Here is a 27,028-nt window from a genome sequence, read left to right as displayed (position 1 = left end):
GTGCATGTTATAGGAGATAGAGCAAACAGGGCCTTAATAACATAAAGTGAATAAACCCAAATTTTGTCTTGTCATAAGATCCATCTCTAAGGACAAGAGGAATAGTTAGGCAAGTATTGCGTAATAACTTATGTTTGAATTCAGATCAATTGTCTTTATAAACCTTGTATTGCGAATGGTTATGAGCTTGGTGCAAGAGTCGCGGATAAACTCTTTTGTGCTATGTGTACAGATGTAAAAGTAGTTACCCTAGTTGGTCTTTAAGAACCTGACTTTTGACGTAGCAACTGTAACTTGCTCACTTGGCAAAGCAGGATTATGGAACCTTTCATAGTTGTTCTCTAGCTAGCCAGAAAGATTACAAATTTTAACTAGTCTAATGTAACTGTAACAATTATTGTACAGCCTATATGTACGGCCTTTTAAATTATGCCTTGAACATATGCTTTTTGAGAATCTCTTTGTGTCTGTAGCTCAGATACACTTGAGGGGTTGTACTTCTGTCCCTGAGCAGTACCCACAGATGGGACTTTGTCATTGCATGCAGACTGGAGAACTTCTGCTTACTTTGGCCTTTTTCGTGTGTTGCATGAAAAGAAGTAGCATTGGTATGCTGCTTTTGTTTTGTCACTGGGATCGTTGCAAGCACTGAACCAGCCTTGGTTCACATTTACCAATTAATGAGAAATGCTTATGCTTTTAAGTGCTTCCAGTCCATTTGTGTTTCTTTAGTATCACAGGGGGTACCCAGGAGATATCGCCCATCTCCACCATTGCAGTTTTCTGCCACTTCCTGTTCTCTGCCCTTATCAGAACAGGCAGCTGCTTATCAGTGATCAGAAGCCTAACCATTTTACAGCAGTCCTTTTACCTGCTGTGGGCCCCTTTTCACTCTTTGAATGGCGAGGCCTCAAGGTGAATGTTCTGGGACTACATTTCTTACCTGCTTCTGAATGCCTTCTGATGCTGATGAGGGAGATTGGCTTTCATTCTCACTTCCTTTCCTGATAATGAGAATTAAGACAGGAAAATCAGAGCCACACCATTTGTGATTTTGAAATCTTTGCCTTTCCCTAAGGAGTCTTGGAGAACTCTCTCTTGGATCTGCTGGTAGAGAATTTCAGGTGCTCGATTATTCCAAATGTCAACACCCTTGAAATGAGGTGTTAGAGTTTGATTGTTTGTGCTGGAGTGAGACGAATCTTCCTTGACAGCAGAAAGACCTTTGAGAGGTGAGTGTTGGTTAAGTACTGTAGGTTGGGTTGCTTTAAACAGCGACAGTCTCAATGCTACCAGTAGTTCAGGCTAAAATCTGGTGTCTTGGTACAGATTGCACTGCCTTCATCAAGACGTTTACATGCTGCTGCGTGTATTGTCTCTCATTGGGTGGAGCTTTGAATACCAGTGGGTTTGAAATCCCAAAAAGGGGCGTTAACTGTGCAGGGCCCATTGAAGTTTGTAACACAGGGCTGCAGTGATCAGCCCTTTGGTCCTTCAGCAGCTCGCTTGCTGATATCTCTTTGTGAAACTTCTGTCACCTTTCCATCAGCTAGACAATATCCAAATTATGATGGCCCAGCTTCTCTGTTACCTTCTTTTTCCCTCTGCGCCAGATGTAGATACAGAGTAACTCCAGTTGAGCTAATTGCAATGTTCAGAAGATGTGAAAATTGCTACCGTGGTGTTGTGAGATCATTTTGCATGGGGGCAGTCATTGATGTAGTTCTTACTACTTCTCTCTCGCAGTGAGAAGTGTTAGTCTGGGATTGACTCTGCCCAGCCAAAGCGCAGAGGTTTACTGCGATGTCTGGGTCAGTGCTGATCTTGGTGTTTGACAATGTAAAGCCTGTGTAGACCTTCTTTCCCATTTTTTGAAAGGTGTTTTGGCTCTTTATACATATGGGGTGTATTTTGTGGGCATTTTTAACTGTACCTTTACATTTACCTTCTGTAACATACAGCAAGGCTCCACTGCTGTTTGAAAATAACACTTCTGCTTCTCTAAATGCATGAATATTATTCTAAAACCTGACTAAAGAACTTTAATTTTTTTCTGTAATACAACTTGAGAAATGAGCGTATCTTTTGAATAACATTAAGGCATAAAGGCTACAATTTAATGGGATAATTAGGAAATGATCCTGGGGCTAGGGAATGGAGCTTGGGGACTTCTCTTCTGTTGCTTTACGTTGCCCAGCATGACTTTTTTGAACGGTTTGTCTTTCCTTACTCTCTTCGTAATTTAGGCAGGTGGCTTTGAGACAGTTACAGGCTGACTGGGGAACTCGGAATCAAAAAGCTGTGTGTGAGCAAATTGAGGGAAGGAATTTTAGGCACTATGTGAGGATAGATATCTCTTTCAGAGTTAATTCTGGTGATGGATACATTAGCTTAGTCTAGATGTGAATAACCCTCTGTAAAGCTGTATGCTAGTTGTTGTGTCTTCATTAGAAGTAGACTCAGTTCTGTAGAGATACGGTACCCAAATCCATTCTTGGTTTTGTGTAGCTTCAATGACTTTCAGAGGAAGTGAAAGATGTCCTTGTATAGTTAGTGCTGTTAAAGATCCATGAGCAAAACTGAAATTAGAGCATTTAATTTGACATTAGTCAGCCTTCATGAAGGCAAAGTTAAGTTATGATTTTAAAATGCGCCAGCTAGCCTTAAAATAATAAATGCAACTTTTTCCTAGGAAAGGCGAGGAATTACTGAGGCCCAGGTTTAAAACCTTCCAGCACTTAATCTCAGATATGTTGATTGGTTTTGCTAAAAAGATTTTTTTAAAAGCTTTCAGTTGTAACCATTTCCTTTCTGTGCTTCATTCCCCATTCAGGGAACTTAAGACAGCTGACTTTGAAGGCATTAGCCAAGTTTCTTGCCATGCAACTTTTTTTCCCCCCTCTTCTGCCCACATAGTTTAATATCATATCAAATATACATATGCTTTCTTGGTGGGTTTTTTAATTAAGGTACTAGCATCTATGTTGTTTGAAAATTACATATGTATTTGAAAGGTGACCATGGGAATTTTGATATTTCTACCCTGAGACAAAACTGATAGAATACATTTGTAGCTATGAATTTCTTATGTCTATGCTTTGCTTGTCTTGTCTGAGTCTAGAACACAAGCAGAAAACAATGACAGCTGCAGAGTAAGTTCTTGTTCTATTTTGCAGGTTTCTTTTAATGTGGGAGTGGATCTCACAGCTTAATGCAAATCAAACAATCAAAGGTGAGTAGAAGTTTTGTGGGGTTTGGGTTTTTTTTTCCAAATTCCTTGGATCCATTAGTGTATACTGCTTAACACTCAGAAAAAGTGGTCAGTGAAAATTGTATTGAAAGTTGTATCTTAATTACTGTAACTTATGGACATAGACTTCTATGATACCAAAACAGGAACAAAACACACATGCCCCTAATATTTTAAGCTTATGATTATAATTATGCCTTTCTTCCATAAACAGTTATAGTCAAAATGCTATCAAGGCATTCTGCTAGCTATTGAGAGCCAAAATTATAAGTACTTCAAATGAGTTTCATCCTTTGCGTATTATCCACCTGGTTTCAAAGTACTGGAAATGTGCTTTGCATTGTCAAATGAGTGTGTTAAACTTGCACTTACTCTATGAATAAATAACCATGTGGGAAGTTTGACCAGCTACCAGAATAGCATTTCAAATTTTTAGTAATGAAATTCTGTTGTGTTTCCTCCCACCCTTTCCTGTCTTCAGGAACCCTTTTGGGAGCTATTTGAAAGACAAAGTGTATGAAGATTTACTGCTGGTACTCATGAGGTGTAGAACTTAAGTGACAGTTTGCAATTGCAAAATATCCATCTAGGAAAACTTTGCTGTAACTTTGGCATTTCTCCTCCTCCCCTTGCCCCCCTGCTGCTGTTATTTTGAGAAAAAGAATTTATCTAAGCCCAGATTTTGTTTCTTTTCATGTTACTTGGTATTTTACTTCAGGAATACTTTGAACTATAAAATTAATCTCTCTTCCGTGAAATTGTGTGAAATTATTGTGTACATAGGCTTCCGTAACAAACAGAAGTTGCTTTCTCAAGTTTCCTCCTTGCTGTTTGACTAATATGCCATCTCAGAATACAGCTGCTTGTGGTGACTTGATGTCTTGAAGAGGCGAGAGGGAGATCCCAGTGCTCAAATGAGCTTGTTTTTCATTTTTAATCTCCGATTAATATATAGATGTAATGTAACTTTAAAAATGTAGTATGTGCATTTTAAAATAGACATGACCTGCTTTGTTTCAATCTTCTGCTCTGCTAAGACTTTTTTTAGACCTGCTGTCAACTTTAAAATACTGATTACAGCAGAATGCTTTGTGGGGAATTTAAAATAACTATTCTGTTCAGTGTTGTTCTTTTATATAATGCATAACTGATTCAGGGCTTCGATTATAAATTCTTCTGAACTATGAACAATTAAAAGTATACAATACTATGAACAATTAAAAGTGTAAAATGCATATACATGTGTTTAGAGGATGTGTGCTGCCTTACCCTGACTTTGCAGGTTTCTAGAATGTGCTGCTTCAAGAATAGGAATAAGTAGAACTGCAAAAGGAAACACTTTTCTTTATCTGAGGATGAGCGTAAAATAAGAATCGTGGCTAGGGAGGGGACTTGAATTCATAGTAAGATTTAGATTGTTCCCTGTGCCTTCTAATGCTTCCAGTACTTAATGCTTATAGTTTATGTTCTGTCTCTTCTTAATTTATGTGTCATCTCATTACTGGTTTAAATACAGAAAATTAGTTGAGAAGTCTAATATATAAATAACTGAATGTGTTCTTTAAGCATGAAATCTTCTGAATGAAACTCCAAAGACCTTTCATCTTAATGGTGGTTAGCTGTGTATAATAGAAAAAAGCTGTTCCTGAGGAGAAAGCCTGTACTCTTGCATGCATAGCAAGAGGACAGAAAAATGTGTAAAAGAATACATGGAAACAGCGTAATGAAGTTTGATCAGTATTGTTATTGCTTGGAGGAGATCTTGAGGTCTGACAGTTCTGTCAAAATGACAACTGAATAGTCAGTAAATCAGTGAAAATATTACACATTATTGGGGAACAAAACAAAAACCCCAGAGCAAAACAAAAACCAGATCCAGTTATACAAATTTGTGGTGTACCATAGATGCATTGCATTGCAATGTGTATTGCTTCTTAAGTACTAGTCTAGTCCTGTGACTGAAGATGACATAGCGAACTGAATAAGGTTCAGAGAAAGGCAACAAGGATGACTGAAAGAGTTAAAGAACCTGCGTTTCCCAACTGCCTCTGTCTTTTGTCTCTACTCAGGAGTGTAGTGGCTGCAGCATCTTGTAGACTTCTAAACAATGAACTGAACTCCCACAACCCAGTGCAGACTTGTCCTGTTGTGTAAGCTTATGCCATTTAAAGCAATAGCTGAAAATGTGACTTAATGATTTGCTCGAACGTTTTTCTTGTACTCTTGACCAGATCGCAAGTCCTAATGACTCTGCTAGTGCGCTTTCCATGTAGGTTTTCTTTGAATAAAGAATTTGGGGATTTTGTTCTTCTAATTTCAGATCATTTGCTTTACTGATGCAAATATGAAAGGTATGATATCCTGACTTTGGGAAATAAAAAATGTCTATTGCCAGTTAAAAACACACAGGTGTAAGATACTATTTACAAGTACTGTATGTACTTTATTGGGATAACCATAATTTTAGTTCTTAGATTTTCTGACTTCCAGACTGTGTCTTCTGAGCTTCATAGGAGGACATATCTTGTTTTAATAGGGGGAAAAAGTTAGGAAAAAACCAATCTTGATCTCAATGTGTTAATGGTATAATGGGTCACACTTCTGTGTAACAGGAAATGTTACCGAAGGTAGATGCTTGTGCTAAATTTCCTCGTAACACTGTGTAGAGTGAGGTCAGATTTTGAGCATTTGAGATACTTGCAAAACCAGACTTGCTTCCAAAAACTGTCTTGAATGTATTTAGTATTGCTTTCTCTAAAAGTAGAGGATGTAATGAATGAATAATAGCACCACAGATGTTGAAGAAGGATTGGTTATATACAGAATTCTGCACAGGATAAATTTGAGTATGTGGGATTTGTGTTTCTTTGGCTCAGACAGGAATCTCATAAAATTTTCATCTTGTTCATATTATCCTGGTAACATGAAGTTGAGTTTTTTGTCATTAAGTCACTTATGGCGATGACTTTAAAAAAACAAACAAAAAAACCTGCAACAACCAACCAACCAAAAATCAATTGTTAGGGGAGTGACCTTATCTTTTCTTGTCGCTTGGAATTACGAGTTTCGTCTGTTCGTCTGGTCATGTACAGAGTTCTATAGCTTTGGGTCTTTTATAAACTCTTTATTTCTTATGTTCTTGAGTAAGGATGATAACTTTCTCCAAGTTTACAGAATTTTTTGTTCTTAATCTAAAAAAGTAGAAGGTGGGTTTTTGGCCTTACCTAGCACTGTTACTTGCAAACTTACTAGCTTTTTAACCGTTGATCGCTGAAAGAATATAGAGGAGGATGAGAGCCAGTTTGCTGGTAAGGATGAGTGAATATTGCTAAAGTAATTGTTGCACTAAGGTTCTAAATTAAATGAGTAAAAGCAGAGTGGTCATTTCAGGTGGTCTTTTTATAATTGGGAAAGATAGTGTACTTTAGGAGTTAAGTCTCTTTACACTAGCAGGAGAGACAATCTTAAAATTTGTGATATATTAAAATATGGACAGCAAATAGTTATTGGCCAAAAAAAGTAAAAAGCATGAGAAATTGCTAGATGTGTTTCAGGTCATGCTGGATAAAAAGACTTAGAACTTTTATTTAATATAATAGGAAATAAGGTCCAAATTTTTCCAAATTTGAAAGGTGTGTCATGTTCAAAGATCTGTCTTAATGTTGGGTTAAACTGTTTTTTAATGTTGTTTTTTGGAAAGTTGTACTGTCAGTCCATTATGCAGCATCGTGCTGTCATGTAAGTTTTAATCTGTGAGCTGTAGGACTGACACTTCAGGAGTAGTTCATGCAGGTAACGGAAAATATAGTTTAATGAACTTGAGAAATATTCTTGTAGGAATAGTGAAACATACCTGACTCATAAAAATGCTTCCCAGTCTGGTTGTGATTTTTACATACTAAGAAAAGCTCATTGAATAGGTTATCCAAATAGCAAGCTGGATGTTTGTACCTTAAGAGGTCTTTTGCTTCAGTTACTGAGTTCACCGTTCTCTTAAGTTTGGGGTTATGGTAAAAATAAGACTTCTGTGGCCATGTAGTTGTAATCATTGGGGATTTGTATAGAGTTATGGAAAACAGTTAATTATTACAGTCAGTTTGTTGATATATTTGTATTGGAAGAAAGGGTTCTTTACCCAACAGCTCACAGAAGGTGTCTGAACAAAAAGACCTAATGCTGTTATAAATTGAAAGTCAGTTTTAGATTTGAATATGAAAATTCTGTAGCTGCTGCTTTGATTAATTTTAAATGTCTTTGTGTTAGTACACCATCGCTCATATTGGCAGCTGGGGGAGCGTTTTCAGTTCTGTGTGCTCTACACGTGGGAAATAATTAGACGTGCCTACAGAATTTCACCACCACTTGGTGGCAGTACCTGGCTTCAAAAGGACTTGTTTCTGAGCAGATATAGTGACTTTGAATTCTGTAAAACTATAGGCTAAAGGGCAGTAGATTTATTTTAAAATTTCTAAAGGTTAGTGATGTGTTTTAGAAGCGAAAATACTTTTTATTTAACCTATTGGAAGGATTTGCATTTGTACGTCTCTATGGAAAACCTAGCTATCATGTCTAATATGCAATTTAAGAGTATTTTTAGTGTTAATAGTATTCTCATAAGATGTATTTAATGTTCCCCAGTTGAATTATTTCAGCATTTACTTCTAGCATTTTACTTTGAGTGAGTAGTGTACTTCAAGTAATTTTAGAACATAAAATTTGCTTCATGATAGTGTTCTTCATAATGTTGTCTTTTGCAGTTAAATAGAGGACTGCCAAATCTTCTTTTTTGCCTTCTGAAATGTTCTCTGCATTTTCACTTTTAGATTTGTCGATACAAATTTCAGGAAAAGATTCCCCAGTAGATTTTCCTGTCAACAAAGCTAGTAAGGGTTTGTGTTCTTACTCATAGTTGCTGCCTCTCGTTGTGCCAATGCACCATTGCATGGGTCCCAGCCTTTTAAACTGGATAATGAAATTGTTGATCAAGTGGGAATGAAGGAACAGGAGGGAGTGGAGGAAGGCAGGAGTTATTAAATTGGCCTTGCTGCAAAGAAAAGCATAATTCCAATGTGTAGCACAGTAATTTGACAGCATATGCATACGTTGAGACTACTTTCTCTTCCCTGCAAGCCAAAATCTTCTGCAATGACAGCAGGTCTTTCATTTCAGTGTTATCCCCCATGTAAGGACTGTAGTGGTAAGACTAGAGCCTGGAAGAATGCAGGTACTTTCCTAAACATGTGTTCTTTGTGAAATGTCTCACTGTCTGTGACTGGAGTGAAAACAGCATTGCTGGTGGGAGTGGGTTCTATGAGGAGGAGATATTTTGTTGTATTGTGTGAAGAGCTGACGCTGAGAATCCAGCATCCTTAGGCTCCTCTGAGGTGTGACATATCAAGAAGGCATCTAAGTGAATTGTGACATAGAAGAGGGATTCATCCCGTGGAAAGTCCTGAATTCTAGAAATACTAATAGTAAATGAGGTGGAACTTGGATACTGCATGTTTATAAATTTGAGTGTGATGATATTACTTTAATTGGTGAGTGATAATATTTTTTTATTTAGTGAGAGAACTCTGAAAAACAGAAACGCTGAAAGAGAGATAGAAAGGAGAGGGGCATCAAGTTATAGTTTTGCTGTGAATATGTTCTACGTAACTTGGGATGGAGAGAACGTGCTTTTGCTGTGTATCTAATTATTTTTGTGTAATCTTCCTAAGCTGTCAGAAGGATAAATCTGAAGTTAGTGGCTGGAATTTCATTTTCTTAATTCAAATACTCTTGTGTCTATATTGCTGATACGTTGAAATAAAAGAAAAAAGTGGATAGTCTGAGCATGTGGAGCACTCTAAAGAGAAGTAAAGTGGGAATTGGGATACTGTGTGGCAAAGTGTACTAAAACAGAATCACAGAATAGTTGAGGTTGAAAGGGACCTGTGGAGGTCTTTTCCAATCCTCTGCCTTAAGCAGTGTCACCTAAAGCAGCTTGCCCAGGACCATGTCTGGACAGCTTTTGAATGTCTCCAAGGACGGAGGCTCCACAACCTCTCTCAGCAACCTATGCCAGTCACTCTCACAGTAAAAAAGTTTTCCTTGTTTTCAGGTGGAAACTCACATATTTTAGTCTGTACCCATTGCTTCTTGTCCTACGGCTGAACAACACCAGAAAGAGTCTGAATCCGTCTTTCTGTACCCTGCCTTCAGATGTTTGTACGTGTTGATGAGATCCTACTGAGCCTTCTCTTCTCCAGGCTGAGCAGTCCTAACTCTCTCAACCTTTCCTCATATGAGATGCTCCAGTGTCTTAATTGTCTTTGTGGCCCTTTGCTGGACTTACTCCAATAGCTCCGTATTTCCCTTGGACTGGGCAGCCCAGAACTGAACACGCTACTCCAGATGTAGCCTTACCAGTGCTGAGTAGAGGGGAAGGATCACCTCCCTCAGTGTGCTGGCAACACTCCTCATGTAGACCAGGGTACTGTTGGCCTTCTTTGCCATAAGGGCACATTGCTGGCTCACTTTTAGCTTGCTGTCTGACAGGACCCACAGGTACTTCTCTGCAGAGCTGCTTTTCAGCATGTGCTGGTACATGGGGTTATTCACGGTGCAGGACTTCATACTTTCCTTTGTTGAACTTCAGGAGGTTTCTGTCAGCCCATTTCTCCAGCCTGGTGAGGTCCATCTGAATCGCAGCACAACCTGCTGGCCTATCAGCTGCTCCGCTCAGTCTCGTATCATCAGCAAACTTGCTGAGGGCACCTACTGCCCCATCATCCGGGTCATTAATTGAAGGTGTTGAACAGCATTAGACCCAGTATTGACTGGGTACAGCATGAGTTACTGACCACTAACTACGCTTTGTACCACTGATCACAACCCTTAATTTTTTGGCAGCCTGATAAAAACATTGTCTCACAGCAAGGACTGGGAGCAGTGCTTTTATTTATAGACTGTAATGAGGAAAAACTTTCTTGATTTGTAATGCTCGTTGTTAATAAAATAAACTATTCATTGTGTTGTGTTTAGATAAAAGCAATTTTTGGTACCATACTTGAGGCTTAAGAATACATTTGACTGAAAAACACAGGTAATGGTGATGACAGAGATGAACAATGTTTTCTCAAACATTTAGTTTCTTTAGAGAGAAAAAAAGATGTGAGCATGTGAGATTGACATAAAGGAAAAGAATTTACCTATGCTTGTAAAAGTATGTAGGGGAACCATTTTGGAGAGAAATAGCGTGTATTATCACAGAGCATTAAGTCTGTATTTCTCAAACTTCTGTGTCTCTTACTGGAACGCTGGTAGTCATTACCATCTATGCCTGCATTTAGGAAGAATCAATATTTGATTGTAGTTGTCATCTTTAATAGAAACTAATGGCAGTGCAGTTCAAACTAGATCTTACTACTAAAAATACAATTAGACAAAGAGCAGCAGGAACGTGGAGATTTAAGTACTTGGCTGTCCTCTGCAAACAGGGTTGTGGAGTGCTGGAGGGAGTTACGGAAGCCCGTGGAGTTGCCAAACAATGTGTGACTGACCGTTCTTAAGTTATCAGATTCAAAGTCTTGGATTTTTGTACAGGCTAGACATCTTTTAGAAGTACCTAATTCACTTTGAAAAGTTTCTAGCAATGAAACCATCATAAACTGCTGCATTATCCCTTACAACTGGAAGAGTATTTTTTTAAGTCATACATCTGATTCTTGTGACACTTAAATTGTATTGTCATTTATTTTATTGATTTCAGTATTGAATTTTAGCATGATGCACCCCATTGTGACAAACTGGTTTATTTTCCCAAGCAAATCAATATTAGAGGAATAAGATTAAGAGTGGTCGGTGGCAGTAATGGTATTCTCTCTTATGATTTCTGAATTGCAAGACAGTCGTTCAGTTGTGTACTGTTTCCTTTCACATGTGAGGTGTTAAATTATCACTGTTAAACATTTTAGACCAGAAATCAAGTTTCTGAAATTTTGACGTTTTTAAAGAAACATTTTTTTTCCTTACTACCAGACACATAGCTTTTTAAAGAAATTGGTTTACTAGAAACAAAGTTTCAGGTAAATAAACTTTCTGAAAAAGTGTGCCTCAGGTTTGATGTTCCTGAGTATGATCTTACTGAAAAGATGGGTGCTTTTGTTTGATAACTCCTCCATAATTCACAGTGTCTCTTTGGTCAACTTTTTCCACAGAGATATGACAACTCAGTTAATATTCAACTTGATATCAAAAGGTTGTACTGTGGGTGGCAATAACTTTGTATTTCTTTATTTAGGCATAATACAACTTCTTAGTGTTGTATCAGTAATTTTTCTTGCTGCTTTAAAAATAATTTTTAATATGGAAGTCTGATTAGCTATGAGAGTTTTCCAGTATTTGTGTTTTCATGTGAACAGCTATGGATCTGAATTGAAGATAACAAGTTTTCAGTGGAACTCCTCAGACTGTAGTTATATTAATAACCATATACTTGTATGTAAAGTAGGTGAGGGAGGGCAGTATTTGTGGTGTTGTGCGTATTAAACAAGCTGTCTCCTCACTACAGAAGGTTAAAAAAAAATCCAGAAATGTTCAGGTGAATTTGTAGATTTCAGAGCTAAGTAAGGCAGTCTACAAATAGTCAGTGTCTCTGCTGTGCAGAAGGGAATCTATTTTCAACTTAATTTGCAAACATAGATAGGAGCTGGAGGAAGACAAGGTGAGTCACTGACTCATCCTCTGCTTGTCAGCCGTTCTGGTTCTATTTCCATCTGAAGGGTGGGTGGATCTGGATAGCTTCTAAGAAGAGAAAGTGGAAAACGAGTAATAGGTATTTTTCTAAAGATCTAAATATGATTTTATTGACTTTGGGTATTCGTATTGCTAGATAAATGCAAAACTCGGGCAGTGTGAACTGTGTGTGTTACTGTATGGAAGAGGCAAAAATATTGTCCAGCTATCCTCTAAATAACTTGATTTTTTTTTTTTTCTCAAGACGTGGCTGGTTTATGCCAATACACTACTAGTTTGTCCTATTACTCTGTACAAACCTTCGTTTTCCAAAGGTTCTTAAAGATTTTGGTTTTGATGGAAGCTCCACGCTTGATGTTTGCCATGATTAAAATAAAGGAATAGACTGAGTAATGGGACAAAATGGAAGGATATGCCTCTTTAGTCATGTGCCATGATGTACTTAAGTTTGCTCTGTCTGGTCTGTTGTTTGTTGCCTAAAAGTCTGTGACTTTGGTTCCATCATCTTTAATATCATTTGAGAAAGCTTTACTATAGGAATGCTTGTTGATAAAATGATAGGTTTTGTTAATTTTCTCTATTTACGTAACAAAGTCTTGAGGAAAAATCCAAATGGGAATAGTGCAAACCTGGAACACCTTTCTTATCTCTTGAATATTTGAATAATCCCTTGATTGAGTGTCCTGGTTATTCACAAATCTGTTAAAGAACTTGACTTAAGAGGAGTTATTTAGCACAGGACAAGTATATTTTTGCCTTCGTTACAGCACTGCTGAGAGACTATATTTCTTCAGTTACTTTAACTAGGCTGAGTATATTCAGTCCGTCTAGGAGACAGCTTCTAAGTTTTTGTGCCACTTAATATTGTTGCTCTGTGCTTTTAGTTTGTTGGTTTATATTTATGAATTTAATGAGAAACTTGCTATCAAAACGCATAAAAGCACTTTGTGCTTTTCACATGCTCAACCAAATTCTTACATCTTAATTTTTTATCTCCAGTGTTCTTTCAAATCTATTGTAAAACCTTGTAAAATAAAGTGGGTTTTGTAACAGAAAGTGGCGGATCTCTAACTACAACTACTAGTAGGCAACAACATAGTACGTTTAGCACTGGAGTATAAATTTTAATGAACCAGTATTGCATGAAGGCAATACTCTTAGTGTGACCCTATTACATAGTGAAGGTTGTCATTATGAAATAAGAACTTGGAAGTGTTGTCAGCCTACTGGTAATAAATACAATTAATAATGTACATAGAACAATGGAATTAGGCACATTCCTATCAAAAAGAATTATTAATGAACAGAAAGTGGACAGCATAGATCTGATGACAGGAAGGTTGCATCTAACCTGAATTACTGAGTGACCTAGGAAGCTTGCTTAGAGGGATTACTGAATAATTATGTTAATATGCAATTATCACCTCATTTCTTCTGTAGTAACCTCAAGATGTAGTGTAGCAAGGGTGTTATAGCAAGTGCTGATAGTTCGCAAAAATACTGATGTTCAAGATTTTTGAGACAATAAGATTAGCTTAAGGCATTTAAATGATGATCTGTCAGCTTGAAGATAGATCTGACCTTACATTTTTTTAATGCTTAGACTATCTGGCCACAGGCAGTCATATCTGCAGAACTCATTACGGTTTTAAAAACCGGTATTTTATGAAGAAAAACAATATTTTTAAAAATGTAAATTTACAAGTACCTAATTTAAATAGGAACAGAATGTGGCTTAGTCGGCTAAATAATTGGTTGTTTTCTATTTTTGAATATGAAATAATAATAATATGAAATAATAAATAGGGTATGTGTAAACCAGGAATAACACTGTTAACTGCACTACAGTCATTCTAGGCTTAACTGAAATAATTTAATTGAATTTGGCCTAGCATTTTATTGTGTTTCAAAGCTATGAGCCTGGGTTTGCGTACGCTTGAGTAGGATATTTGAGCATTGCCTGTTTTACACTTACACAGCTCCTAGGTATATTGCATTATGTGCTTAAATAAAAGCTACCTCAACTGTATAGTGCTTGCCATGGTAGAGGATGTAACAAGCGCTATTTGCAGCAAATTTAAAGCTTGATCTCCATGTTTAATTTTTCAAATACATAAGTAAGGATTTTAATTACTGTATATTTTGACAGAATTAATAATTTGTGTATTTCTGATATGGTATAGAGAAGATAATTTGGAAATACACAAAGAATATTGCATAGCCTTGATTAAATCTTAGTTGTTACCATGATTGTTTTCTCTTTTTTTTCCCCCCGAGTGTTCAAATTAGGTAGTGTTTCAGTTTGGCTGTTACGATTCCTGAATGGTACAAGTTAGATGCTAACATTTCCTCAGAAATGATGGCATTATGTGGAGTGTTTTCTTACATGTGTCTGGTTGCACCTATCATTGTTACTGGATCGATTTCTACATATGGAATAGATAATGAAGTATTGTATCTTGGCATAATGTCATCACAAGACTCTAAATTACTGTAATTTAAAATAAGTATTTTATATGTTTTATTTAATACCACGCTGTTAAAACTGCTAACTTTCTTGTTGTTGTCCTGCATATAAAATAGTGAATTGTACCACCTTGGTAGCTGGAAAAAATGTGATAATTAGCAGAAAATTTTTAAAACGTAACAGCGATATTATTGATACAGTAAGCATTTCAGGCTTGATTCAAAGACTGAAATCTGTAGGGACTGCCAGAACACTTCTAATCAGATCCATATGGAATAGTTCACAATCTCCATAAATACACAATATGGAAAGGAGTCTCGTACAAGATTGCACACAGTAATGTTTTAGATATTGCTCATGATTAACTCTGAAGAGAGCCTCAGTTCAAAGGTGATTATATGGTCCCCTGGCCACCTTTTTAACTTAAGCTTTAATGCTAGTATTTAGCGTTAGTATGGTTTTGTATGTAGAGCAACATGGTTTTGTCTTCATCATGTGAACCTGTGAAAAGTTTTCAGGAGCCATTCTGATAATGAGAGTTGCAATCTCCAATCAGGCACGATATTCTCAGTTTGCCTCCCCGCTGTTCAGGGGGTACCGATGAAGTTGCTTTAAATGGAAAGCGTCTGTTCTTCCTCTGAACCCCTCACACCAGAACAGATGGGTGGAACTTGGAACATGGAAGGTTTTACCTCAGAGGTGGTAACAGTGAAGCCACTCATTAACACTGAATTTACCACTTCGTTAGCAACATTGCTTCCTGTTGAGAAAAGCTAATACAGGCTCTCAAATTGACTAAGCATATATTTGTCTACCTCTGCAGTAATACAATGAGGAAAACGCAAATCTTTCAGGCAAAATTGGCTTACTAAATTTCTTCTAAGCTTCTTGTGAACACTTTTATACTCTGCTGCCTGACACTGTATGAAGCTCACACTGTTCAGTTGTAAAACTGTTGGAGCTTTTGTGCATCCTTAGAGGTTTCACTTCTTTTAATTGACTTTTGCATTACTGGTTCTTAGTGCATGTTTGCACTGCCCGTTTCGAACTTGTGTACGTGATGTAAAGGCTCCTGCTGGGTGGTGCATTATCACCATTTTAGGGTGATAGCTTTGAATATGATCTTACTGAAAGTCTTTATTATGGTGGAAAATGACCCATCTGAAAACAGCAAAGAAATGCAGAAATCTAAGAAATGGGAAGATGAGAAACTAGGGTGTCTAGTAGAACATTTGCTTAAAGGTATCTTAAATAATAGAATAAAATATTTCATACACTTTAAGCATTTATTATGTGTCTGAGATGAGCTTTGCTGTATTTCTAAGTTGGCTAGTTCAATGACTGCGTAGCAAAGGAAACACTTTTTAATGGCAAATTTTTTTCGTAGTGTTTCTACCCCAAATATAGTTACTTTTATCTTCAAAATAGTAATTAATTGTATTAAATTAAGGTTTCTATTTTACAAGCTTAAATGAGATTAAAGTATTTGTGTTGTCCTTTTGCTGATTTGAAACAAAACAAGCACAATAACAGAGAATTTCCATGAGGCCGTAGCTAGCTTTGAAGTTGTGGATAGCTATCACAATATTGAATTGGAAAACAAATAGAAACGCTGGACTCATTTTAGAGTGTGACGTATAAAGATGAAAGTGATGTCGTTTAACCAGGTTGTTTTCTCTCTTTAGGAAAAAAGGATGTCAAGCGTGGTCTTCCTTGGTTTCGATGAAGGACCATTTCAGGGAGCCATGGATATTAGTTGTGAGTTATAACATCTTAATTCAAAGAGTCTAGGTAATGACTTCTTTTAACGGAGCTCTATTCAAAATGTTAATTAGTAACTGAAACTATGTATGTGGTGGCAGGAATCAAATCCCCCCAAAAGATCAAAGCGAATATTGTTCTTTAATGATAAAATATGTGATTTCTGTAAAATATAGATAGATGTTTCTGGCTCCTAGATGGATGTTTTAATGCCTTGTGCTTACTGTGTTCTGAGGACCTATGTAAGAGGTAAATGCCATGGTAGGCTTGAGTTCACACTCCTGTTGAACACTGAGTTTCATGTGTAGGCAACTCCTTTGTGCTCACTAAGCATTGGGTAAATGATTTTGTATATGAATAAATGTCACTTGTAGAAAGACATTTTTATGTACACAAGGCTTCCCAGAGAGAATTACTATGTAGTAGTTCTCTGTACTAGTAGATACTATTATTGTCATGTTCTGGATTCAACATGGTGATTTCCTCTGGTAGGTAAATCCTATTTAAGTGTTTCTTTCTAATTGTGGGGCTTTTTCCAGTTTTAAGAAGATGCTGTTTTATTTGCTTATCATTTAAAATCGCCTTACAATGTAAGCAGGATCTGATTTATTTATTTTAAAGCAAGCAGTCCTTTTGTGAGAAGGGAATGAGAAGGCATTTAATTTTTTCAGTGAGTTTGATCCTTTGCTATGTCTCTATCAGTAATCAGATGTTCAGAATCAGCTTAGTGGTGTTTTCTCCTTTAATATCAAAGTAAAAAATTTCTACAGGCTTCTGTGTAGCATCAGGTCAGTTGTATACAAGTACTTTGAAAAAAATGATACCTTGAGATATGTAAAGATTATTTTAGTTTCCTAGGTGCTAAAGGGAAGTATGGGTTGGGGGGGCAGTTTAAGCACTAAAATGAATAGCAGATTTCTAAGTAGCCTTTACTGCTAACTTGTTTTACCTCTAGAAAACAACTAAAGATAAACTGTCTTTTTGTTAACGTACGTGTAGAATGTATTTGCATGGGTTTTGACAGTCTCGTTTCCCCCATCTTGCTTGCATGTAGGTATTCAGTCTTTTTTGAACTGGGATGCTAGGCAGTGACTTGTTTACTGTATGGTTATTAATATAGCATAGCAAAAAAGTGTATTTTTTTAATTGCTTCGTTGATTAACTTTAAATATGTCTTGAATATCCTAAATGAAAAAATACATTTTTAAAAGTTCAAACATATTTTTAGATTACAGTGTGAAGAAGGGTGATCCCAAAGAAAACTGTAAATTAAAATGGCCATTATTTATTTCTGTGATTGCCTGATTCTTTTCTTCGTTTCCTTTTTTTAGTATAAATGTACTTAATGGACAGACCAGCAATATGGATGACTTAGAGATAAATACTGAAGTCACTGGTGCTAAAGAAGAAGAAGAAATCCTATGTGATGATAATTTCATATCTGAGGAAGAAGGTGGCATTCCTAAACCACAAGAGAGCGACACGTCATTTCAGAAGAACAATACATTGACTCTGCCTGAGGAGCCATCAAGGGACAGATCTGAAAAAGCCTTAAGTGGAGGCCAGACTTCTCTATTTATACACACTGGTGCTCCTACTGTTTCTAGCGAAAACTTTATCTTGTCTAGAGGAACTGCTGTTAATGGACCAGTTTCACACTCCACCTCAACTAAGACTTCCATTATGAATAAAGGCAGTGTTTCGTTAACCGCTGGACAGCCTGTAGGTCATCACACAGATTCCTGTTCAACTTTGACAGTGGTTCATGATCTTCAGCTGCCTGCAAAGAGTACAACACAGAAATCAAATCAGCATCCAGTTTTATTTTTGTTACCTGATGTAGCACATGCTAAGAACCTGACTCATTCCATTAAAAATCTACCTACCTCTGCTTCAATTGGTTGTGATTCACAGAAATCAGTAGGAAATAGTGTAGATAGCACTTTAGTAGGCCAAGTAGAAGGTTGTGAGGATGATAAAAATTTACTAGTAAAAGACGATTGTGTCGATACATTAACAGGCATTTCCTCAGGTACAGGTGGTTTCAGATCAGGATGTGATCCCAGCTGGGATCCACAAAAAGAGTTTATACAGTTTCTTATGACAAATGAAGAAACAATAGAGAAGTCTCCCATTCACTGTAAAGTAGGCTTAGAAAAAAAGCGAAAAAGGAAAATGGATGTTAGTAAAATAACACGCTATACTGAAGACTGTTTTGGTGATACAAGTTGTATTCCTAGTAAATCGAAACTATTAAATGTTGACTTCTTAGAGCAGAATGAGGAGCTACAAATAGTAGAACCGCAAAAATATTCATTGAGTAAAGTAAAGCCTGAATCCACAGATGAAGAGCTGGAAGCTGTTGATGCTATCCAGCAGCTCATTTATAGTCCCAGTAGTAACTGTGCAGAAGATACTTCTCCTGTTCACACTAGCACTTTTCTTTCCAATACTTTAAAAAATAAATGTGAACAGAATGATTCTGAATCGCCATCTACTTTCAGTACCGATGAACCATCATTTTATCCCTGTACAAAGTGCAATGTGAATTTTAGGGAGAAGAAACATCTGCATAGGCATATGATGTACCATTTGGATGGGAACAGTCATTTCCGACATCTCAATGTCCCCAGGCCCTATGCATGTAGGGAATGTGGAAGGACATTTCGAGATCGTAATTCACTTCTTAAACATATGATAATTCACCAGGAAAGAAGACAGAAACTGATGGAAGAAATACGTGAGCTGAAAGAGCTTCAGGATGAGGGTAGGAGTGCACGGTTACAGTGTCCACAGTGTGTATTTGGTACCAATTGTCCCAAAACGTTTGTGCAGCATGCAAAGACCCATGAAAAAGATAAAAGATATTATTGTTGTGAGGAATGCAATTTCATGGCTGTGACAGAAAATGAACTGGAATGCCATCGAGGGATCGCTCATGGAGCAGTAGTCAAATGTTCAATTATCGGTAGCGACATGTCCCAGAGGAAAACACAGAAAAAGGCATCCTTGAAAGATCCGTATTTAGGATCCTCAAAAAAGTCATCGACATATATGTGTAAAATGTGTCCATTTACTACTTCAGCTAGAAGCATTTTAAAAAAACACATGGAATATTTGCATCCAGCGTCATGCATTGATCCATTTGGTAGCCATCTTAGACTAGAAAAAAGAAAAGGCAGCATAATAGAAGAATCTTTAGATTTTGGTAGCAGGACAAAACAGTTGATCAAACAATCTTCTACTTTTCCAAAGAACTCTGTTTTAAAACAGGATGTAAAAAGATCATTTGGCTCTACTTCACAGTCCAGTAACTTCGCAAAACTTCACAAGAGACCCTACAGGATACAGAAGGCTCGGAAAAGCGTTTCACAGTCATCTGTAAGTGTGTGCAATCTAAATTCTACAAACAAGACTTTTTTTATTAGAAATAGCATTGAACAGAAACCTAAATATTTTCATCGAGCAGCAAAGCAGAAAGCTAGTGTCAAAACAAGTGGTAATTATTTATATAGACACAAATATGAAAACTACAGGATTAATAAAAAATCTAGTGACTCTTATCCTTTGTGTTTAAAAAAGGAGGAGTCCAACTCTGTCAGTTCTTTACATTTACTTTCTTCATCAAATAGTCCCCGTAATGATTGTTTTGTCATGGATTCGAATAATGATTGCAAAAGGGCAGAAGGCTATAAAGATCGTAGGCATGTAGCTGTAAAAAGAGTGGTTAAAGAATCCAAGAGGGAAGGCTCTGTTACAGGAGATGATATGGATTGCTATCCAGATTTTCTGCATAAAATGACTGTTGTTGTTTTACAGAAACTTAACTCTGCTGAAAAAAAAGACAGCTATGAAACGGAGGATGAAAGTTCATGGGATAATGTTGAACTATGTGATTACACTACACAGTCTGTGGAGGATGAATCTTACAGTGACATTAATCAGGAGCATGTAAACCTATTCCCCATATTCAAAGGTAAAATGGAAGATCATGAAGCTGGTGATAAATCTTCGCTTAGTTATGAGCAGAATGATGGCTTTTATTTTGAGTATTACGAAGATGCTGAGGGTACTAACTTCCTGCATGATTTGCATGATCCTCAGAGTTTAGAAAATGTAGGATCAGCATTGCCAAAGCATAATTCAGTTTTCCACTGGACTGATTTGTCACTTGAAAAGAAGTCCTGCCCATACTGTCCAGCAACCTTTGAAACAGGTGTTGGATTGTCCAATCATGTCAGAGGACATCTTCACAGAGCTGGACTAAGCTATGAAGCCCGTCATGTTGTTTCACCAGAACAGATAGCAACAAGTGACAAAATGCAACATTTTAAAAGAACTGGAACAGGAACGCCTGTTAAACGTGTTAGAAAAGGTAAGTTGTGTTGTTTTCTGTTCTTTTTTTTTTTTTAATTGGGTATAAAGTAAAGGGGAGAAAGGGATTTATTGAGCACTAAACAAGACTTGCTTTATCTTGTTGTAAAGCTTCTCTTGTTCTTGTGATTTGCTATTGTAATGTTTAACTGTATATAATTGTCAAAAAACATGAAAATTATTTTCTTTGTAGCGATTGAGAAATCTGAAACTTCCTCTGAGCATACGTGTCAGCTCTGTGGAGGCTGGTTTGATACTAAAATTGGATTGTCTAATCATGTGCGAGGACACCTGAAGAGGCTTGGCAAAACCAAGTGGGATGCACACAAGTCTCCGATCTGTGTTCTGAATGAGATGATGCAAAATGAAGAGAAGTATGAAAAAATTCTAAAGGCTTTGAACAGTCGCCGCATTATTCCCAGACCATTTGTTGCTCAGAAATTTGCATCAAATGATGACTTTTTATCTCAGAATGTTATACCTCTTGAAGCATACCATAATGGCCTAAAGACTGAAGATACATCTGTGTCTGCATCAGAGGAAGAAGGGCTGAGTTTCCTAAATGAATGTGATGAAACAAAAGCAGTACTACATGATGGGAAAAAAAATCAGTCACTCACACTGATAGAACTCCTGAAAAATAAGAGGTTAGGAGAAGAAAGGAATCCTGATATTTCTCCTCAAAAGATTCATAATCAAACTGCAAGAAAGAGGTTTGTTCAGAAATGTGTTCTTCCATTAAATGAAGACAGTCCATTGATGTATCAGCCACAGAAAATGGACTTGACTATGCAGTCAGGTAAGAAGATGTTTCTATGTGTCTTGACAACATTTCCAAAAAGTCCTTTAATTCATTGAAAATGTACGAGTGTAGAGTATTTTATTTGGGATTCTGTTCATTTAATTCTTGTTTCATTTCCAGAGGACGCTGACTGCAGAGGTAGCACAGCAAATTTTTCTGACATGTTTTTCCTAAAGTAAAAAAAAAAAAAAAAACCTCAGCAGCGCTGAGGGGTTTTTGCGTGGAACATGGTTCCTGTTCTGCATATAGCTGGGCGTACAAATTCAAAGCGGACACAAAATGAGCCTCAGTAAGGAAGAAGACACATCCTGCAATAACAAGTTGAAGTGTCCATGCATATTTGGTAGACTAACAGTTCTGAAATGTTTGGGCTTGTAACCTGGTTTCTTGGCATTAAAACAGCTGGTTTGGGAACTACTTCATTTAAATCTTTGAGGTTTGTGCAAAGCAGCGTTTGTTCAAACTAACAGAACTGTTGATACCATTATAAATGCATAATATTCCAAATTGATGAATCACTGTCAACTGATTTTGATGGTTTTAGGCAAACACACGCTTACAACATAGATTAATTCTTGTTTGTTTCAAAATTGCGGCTGCTGTGAGAAACTGATGCTTGTTTAGGGCCTGACTATCCTGAGTGAAGACCTGTGCTGGTTCAGGCTTTGCTGGAATACAGTTGTAGCCAGCAGGTTTCTAATGCACAGCCCCTGACTGATACGGACAGACATTGCCCCTCCACTGAGAATTGTGCTAATGAAACAATTCTATAATCAACTTCCTAGATACTCTGTGTACTAATAGGGGAGGTTTCGAGAGTGGTGTTTTTAACTTACTTGTCACGTAAGAGTTACTTCGAGTCTTGGGGAATTCTTACAACCTCCTTTTTAATGTGTCTGTACAGCTTGCATTTACCTGTTTCTTGTTTGGACACCACCTTGTAATGCTGCAGGATTCTTTAGACAGGAGCAGGATCTTATTTTTATACCCCTGACTTTTTTGGTTCTGTTGGCTTTCTTGTTATCACCCAGGGCAGGTTAGTAAAACTGGCAGTGCCTAGTACATTTTCACCTATATTCTTCTCTTCCTTTAAACAAATAAAAACAGCAGCAGCAATCCAATGTACTCAGATGTTCTTTTAGGGCACTACAAAAGTGTGGCAATCAATTTCTTAACAAAGGTGGCTTTCTAAAATGACATAGTAGAGGTGGGATGGAATTACGTTTAATGTCTTCTGGACGTCTGTGGTTGTCCTTTAAAATAGGAGATTGTTCAATAAAGGAAGTGTATCTTTGACAGGCTTAATGATTTGAAAAACAATACTAAAGGAATAGCTTGCCAAACCTGACACTGTGTATTGCTTTTCTGTTTAATATTTACTGCTGAATACTAGGTAGCATCTGTTTGGTTGTGATGATCAACCAGGTAAAAATAAACATATGCTTGCATAGTACTAACAGTTATGAATGGGGCCCTATAATTATCTGTGGCTGAGGTAACAGAATTTGACAACTAACGCACTGTGCCAGTTGAGTTAATAAGAAAATATTTAACATCAAGTTGAAATTCTTCTGTTTTCCCTAAAAAGGCAATATTTCTAATTCTGGTTTTAGTTTTTAAAAAGGTTTTTACCAACCAGGTGTTCTTCTTCTGTAACTTGCCTGAAAAAACAGCATGTCTTCTGTGGGCTGCTGGAGAATAGGATTCTTTCTTTCCTGCAAAGAGAGGCTTTCCAGCTGAGTAGTTTTGGCTTTTCTATTTTTTCTTCTAGTAATTTATTAGTAGTGAACTTGAAATATTAGTTGTCCAAAACAATGTATCTTTGGTAAAACGAAGGGAGAATTCACAGTATGGTGAAGCTGAGCAGGGAATAAGTTATATTGGTTTCTTTGTCTGGTAAGTGAGGAGTTCAGTATTGTTTCACTGTTTTCCTGTGATAAATAGCATGTTGCTTTGTTGATCATTATTTAGCACAAAGGTTTTAGCAAAAAACTTCAAATCATTAACTTTCATTATCGATTGCGCATCTAAAGTAATGAACAGAAAATGCACTGAACAAAATGTTTTGTTTAACAGCTGTTCAGTGGTGTGTTTTACCACCTTTTTATCTGAATCTTCAACGGCAGCCTAATGTAGTATTGAGCTCTTCAGTCATATGGGTAAAACACAAATTTTAATTACCACTTTGTCAACTAGACTTTCAAAATTCTCTGTATTGAAAATGTTGCAAGCTCTGAAATTTCAACAGAATTGTGATACTCAAATTGCAGGATTGTTATTTTGGGATTAGAGCTTCATAATGTGGAGATCTGTAGGAACTTGGTAGTAGGTATTAAATGCAGAGTAGCCTAATGGGCTCAAGTTGCCTCCTTTCTGTTCTTTTTCAAATAACATGGTTTGGCTTAAAGCACTACTTGGAAAACTAATAATGGTTAACTTGGATCCTTCTAATATACTAAACAATCGCGTCAATGCAGTGAATATATTTTAAACCATCTTTATTGCAGAAAACTTTTTACAACGCTTTGAGAATTTCATTTTTTGAAGAGAGAACTGGATTATAGTTTTCTTTTGAATGATAGGTATGCCTGTGAAGCTTAGAACGTGTGTGCATTGCAATACGACGTTTACAAGTGCTGTTAGCCTGTCCAACCACTTACGCGCTTATGCACGAAAGAAGAGTGCTGGACTTTTGACTGGGACAGGTATGTTTTGTTACAGATGTAAAAGCAAGTCTGTCTATGATACATTTTCCTCATCAGACTGGACAAAAGCATATGTTAATTCAAAATAATTTTGAAGCTTCTGCTGGTAAACAATTTATTTGCCATAAAACTTCAGCAACTTTTAAGAAAAGGTATGTTGCTGTTGTCCACTCTCATGTCTGATTTTCATTCTTACTCATTTATTTTGGATCCAACACTTAAGGTATGTAAGCAAAACTAAGAGATGGTCACTTAAATTCATTCTCTTACAATATCACAACTTCCAAACCAGCTAGCTGGCCTTCTAATGAAGTGTTTGAAAGTACTTCAAAAAGGAGAGGAAAAAAAAAAAAACCCCAACAAACAAACTTCACAACAAACCAACAAGTAACTTTTACAATCTAGTACATCTAATTACTACAAATCCTGTAGTTAAAATAGGAAGAGCAAGTAATTCTACAGTTTATTTCTAACAACATATTGTATGTAGTTGGTTTCGTTTCTTGTTTGGCTCAGAACCCAAAAACTACCTGGTCTGACATGAAGTGAGTGTACTTACAGCATTTGCCACTGCTATTAATGTGTTTTATTAAAACACACTTCATTTTGAAATTCCTCTGATATTCCATATTTTGACTCTTTTTCCAAAGACCTGCAGTTTGCTTGGCTGTAGGCAATTTCTGAGTTTACTTGAGTTATTGCTGAGATTAGTGGGACTTAGTATGATCAACAGCAAATTGGGGAGCAGAGATGGAATATAGTGAGGAAAATTCAGAGGTAAAAAGTGTGGAATATTCAGTAATTAAACAATCAATTTTCTGTGTCAACAAGCACAGACTTTTATATAATGATTTGGAAAAATGCATAATCCTTTTATTTATCTGCAGATGTAATTCATTATGATAAGAATGACAAACTGAATTTCAAGATTTCTCTGCAGAAGGCTAAGAAATATTTTTACAGACTGGGCCTGCAGCTGCCAGGACTTACATTATACTGAGTTAATGCTGTAACAAAGTAGATTTAGGAGGAAGTCATCAGATGCAGTAATATGCAGCGTGGAGGAGTGTATACCTTTAGTTAGTCATCCTGAAAGTTTTCATATTTACTCAGTAGAAAGCTGATGATAGTGGACTTCACTTACCACTGCTGTGATATTAGCCCTGCAGTAAGTTACTTTGCTTATATACCTACTGGTGAAATATTTTTCAGTAGCTGTATTTAAATTGCACGTTAAAATCTGAACAATAATTCAATGGAGGAGACACTGTGGCAAATGGGATAGTAGTCAGAGATTGGATCCTGGACAAGCTCCATGTACCTCAGCTTGCCTTTTGCTAAATGGAAAAAGTGAAGGTAGCTTGTTAAGGTGCTTTCAGGGATATTTGGGTTGTTTTCGTCAAGAAATGTATTTTGCTAGCAAAGTGATAGCACACTCAGCAGAGCAGTTGCCCCTTTCTTTAAAAGAACTGAAAGAAAACTCACGAGTCTTGTATCATTGGACTTAGAAGTTTGTTTAAAATTAGGTTAGAAACAAAGCTTAAAAAAAAAAAAAAGGTTAGAAATAAAACTTTAAAAAAATCATCTTTTGATCTCAGAAGCTGGAGCTGGTCCAGATAAATAGCCATGTGGATAAAGGCCTCTCACTGAAACGAGTGACTTAGAGAGGCTTAAGTTCTAGCTGTAACATTATGCAACTAATGTATTAACTTAGTCATTACCATTAAAACTGTTGTAACTCTGCAAAGTTTGTAAACTTTGCTTGTTGACTTTTCATTCAAGCAAGCTCAATGCAAAGCTTGTAGACCAGAAAATACACTTTTAAACAGTGGTGGTGTTTAATGTTCCACTTTATATTTTAAGTTTTGTGCAGAGATTTTAATGCAAGATTTCACTAGCACACACTAGTGTTAAACTTCACTATGAGTGTTGCTCTTGGGGAGATCTCAGGTTTTCTTGTTAAAAAATGGTGCCAGTTGAGAGCAATTTCGAGATGTCTTCAGTTTGGCTTCAGCCTGGAACTTGTATGGAGACAATGAGGATACATTTATACAGATTCTTTCTTCTGTTTTCAGGAAGCCTTTCTTATATCTTCTAAAGTAAACAGAACTACTGAAAAGAAATCACGTTGGTTAATATTTGTCTTGGTTTATTGCTGCAATTAAATAATTGCGTGTAAACATGAATGCTGTAATTCTTTCATTTGGCAATTGTTATGGGAGCTAGGCATTACGGTTTAGTAAGAGAAATATAGCAATCTCTGCATGTCACCAAAGTGAGACCTTTCCTAGTGCTACATTAGCTTACGTACCAGTAACCACTCAGTTTTTCAGTTTGTCCGCATGTTTTTGATACTGACTATCAGCATATTGCTTTTATAGCTGATGCCCTGCTTCTTCAGAGTCAGTAATTTGATCACATTTAGTTAAATCTAACCTTTTTTTTTTTTTCCCAAAAAACTTGACAGTTTTAGCAGTATAATAGACATAGTTAAGCGTAATGGTGAATTTTGAGAATGAACTCAAGAAAAACATCTTAGAAGTGAGTGTTTATTAAACTTAATTTGTGCCTATAGTTATGCAGTGTGGATCCACTCTATAACAAATGCCTATCTAGGTTCATTTGGATAGTTACTTGCTTATGTATTAGTGCTTGCATGATGGTCTTCAGATGTCTGGCTGGAACATTAATATTGTTGTTGTTATGCGGTCCGATTTTGAACAATGTAATGATTTAATCACTCATCTTGAGTAGACACTCATTTTCTTTTATACCTGTTTTTGATGAATAGCAACATATTAGTGTTTCTCAGAGCATGTGGCAAACTTGCTGCTTTCTTCTGATTATCTTTAAAGCATTGGACAGACCTACACAAAATCTTCAAAGTGCATCTTGCTCTTCTTGGTACAGTTGTATATCCGACTGCCTTC

The 27,028-nt window shown here is 36.7% G+C and overlaps 1 protein-coding gene across 2 annotated transcripts in view; it reads left to right on the top strand.

The window, feature by feature from the left end:
• Window positions 1-3,176: 3,176 nt before the first annotated feature.
• Window positions 3,177-27,028, top strand: part of ZNF644 (zinc finger protein 644) — a 30,600-nt gene continuing 6,748 nt past the window's right edge. The window contains exons 1-6 of one of the 2 annotated variants that reach the window (XM_009884734.1): window positions 3,177-3,232; window positions 16,142-16,247; window positions 17,549-19,598; window positions 20,037-20,592; window positions 20,785-21,390; window positions 23,976-24,098. In XM_009884734.1, the coding sequence (XP_009883036.1) occupies window positions 17,580-19,598; window positions 20,037-20,592; window positions 20,785-21,390; window positions 23,976-24,098 (3,304 nt within the window). In that variant the 5' untranslated portion in view covers window positions 3,177-3,232; window positions 16,142-16,247; window positions 17,549-17,579. The remainder of the gene's footprint in view (window positions 3,233-16,141; window positions 16,248-17,548; window positions 19,599-20,036; window positions 20,593-20,784; window positions 21,391-23,975; window positions 24,099-27,028) is intronic. The other variant, XM_009884735.1, reaches the window with a different exon arrangement.

This window comes from Charadrius vociferus, unplaced genomic scaffold (assembly GCF_000708025.1).
Source record: "Charadrius vociferus isolate BGI_N301 unplaced genomic scaffold, ASM70802v2 scaffold163, whole genome shotgun sequence".
In the NCBI taxonomy this organism is placed as follows: Eukaryota; Metazoa; Chordata; class Aves; order Charadriiformes; family Charadriidae; genus Charadrius; species Charadrius vociferus.
This window is presented reverse-complemented; position numbering and strand designations above follow the sequence as displayed.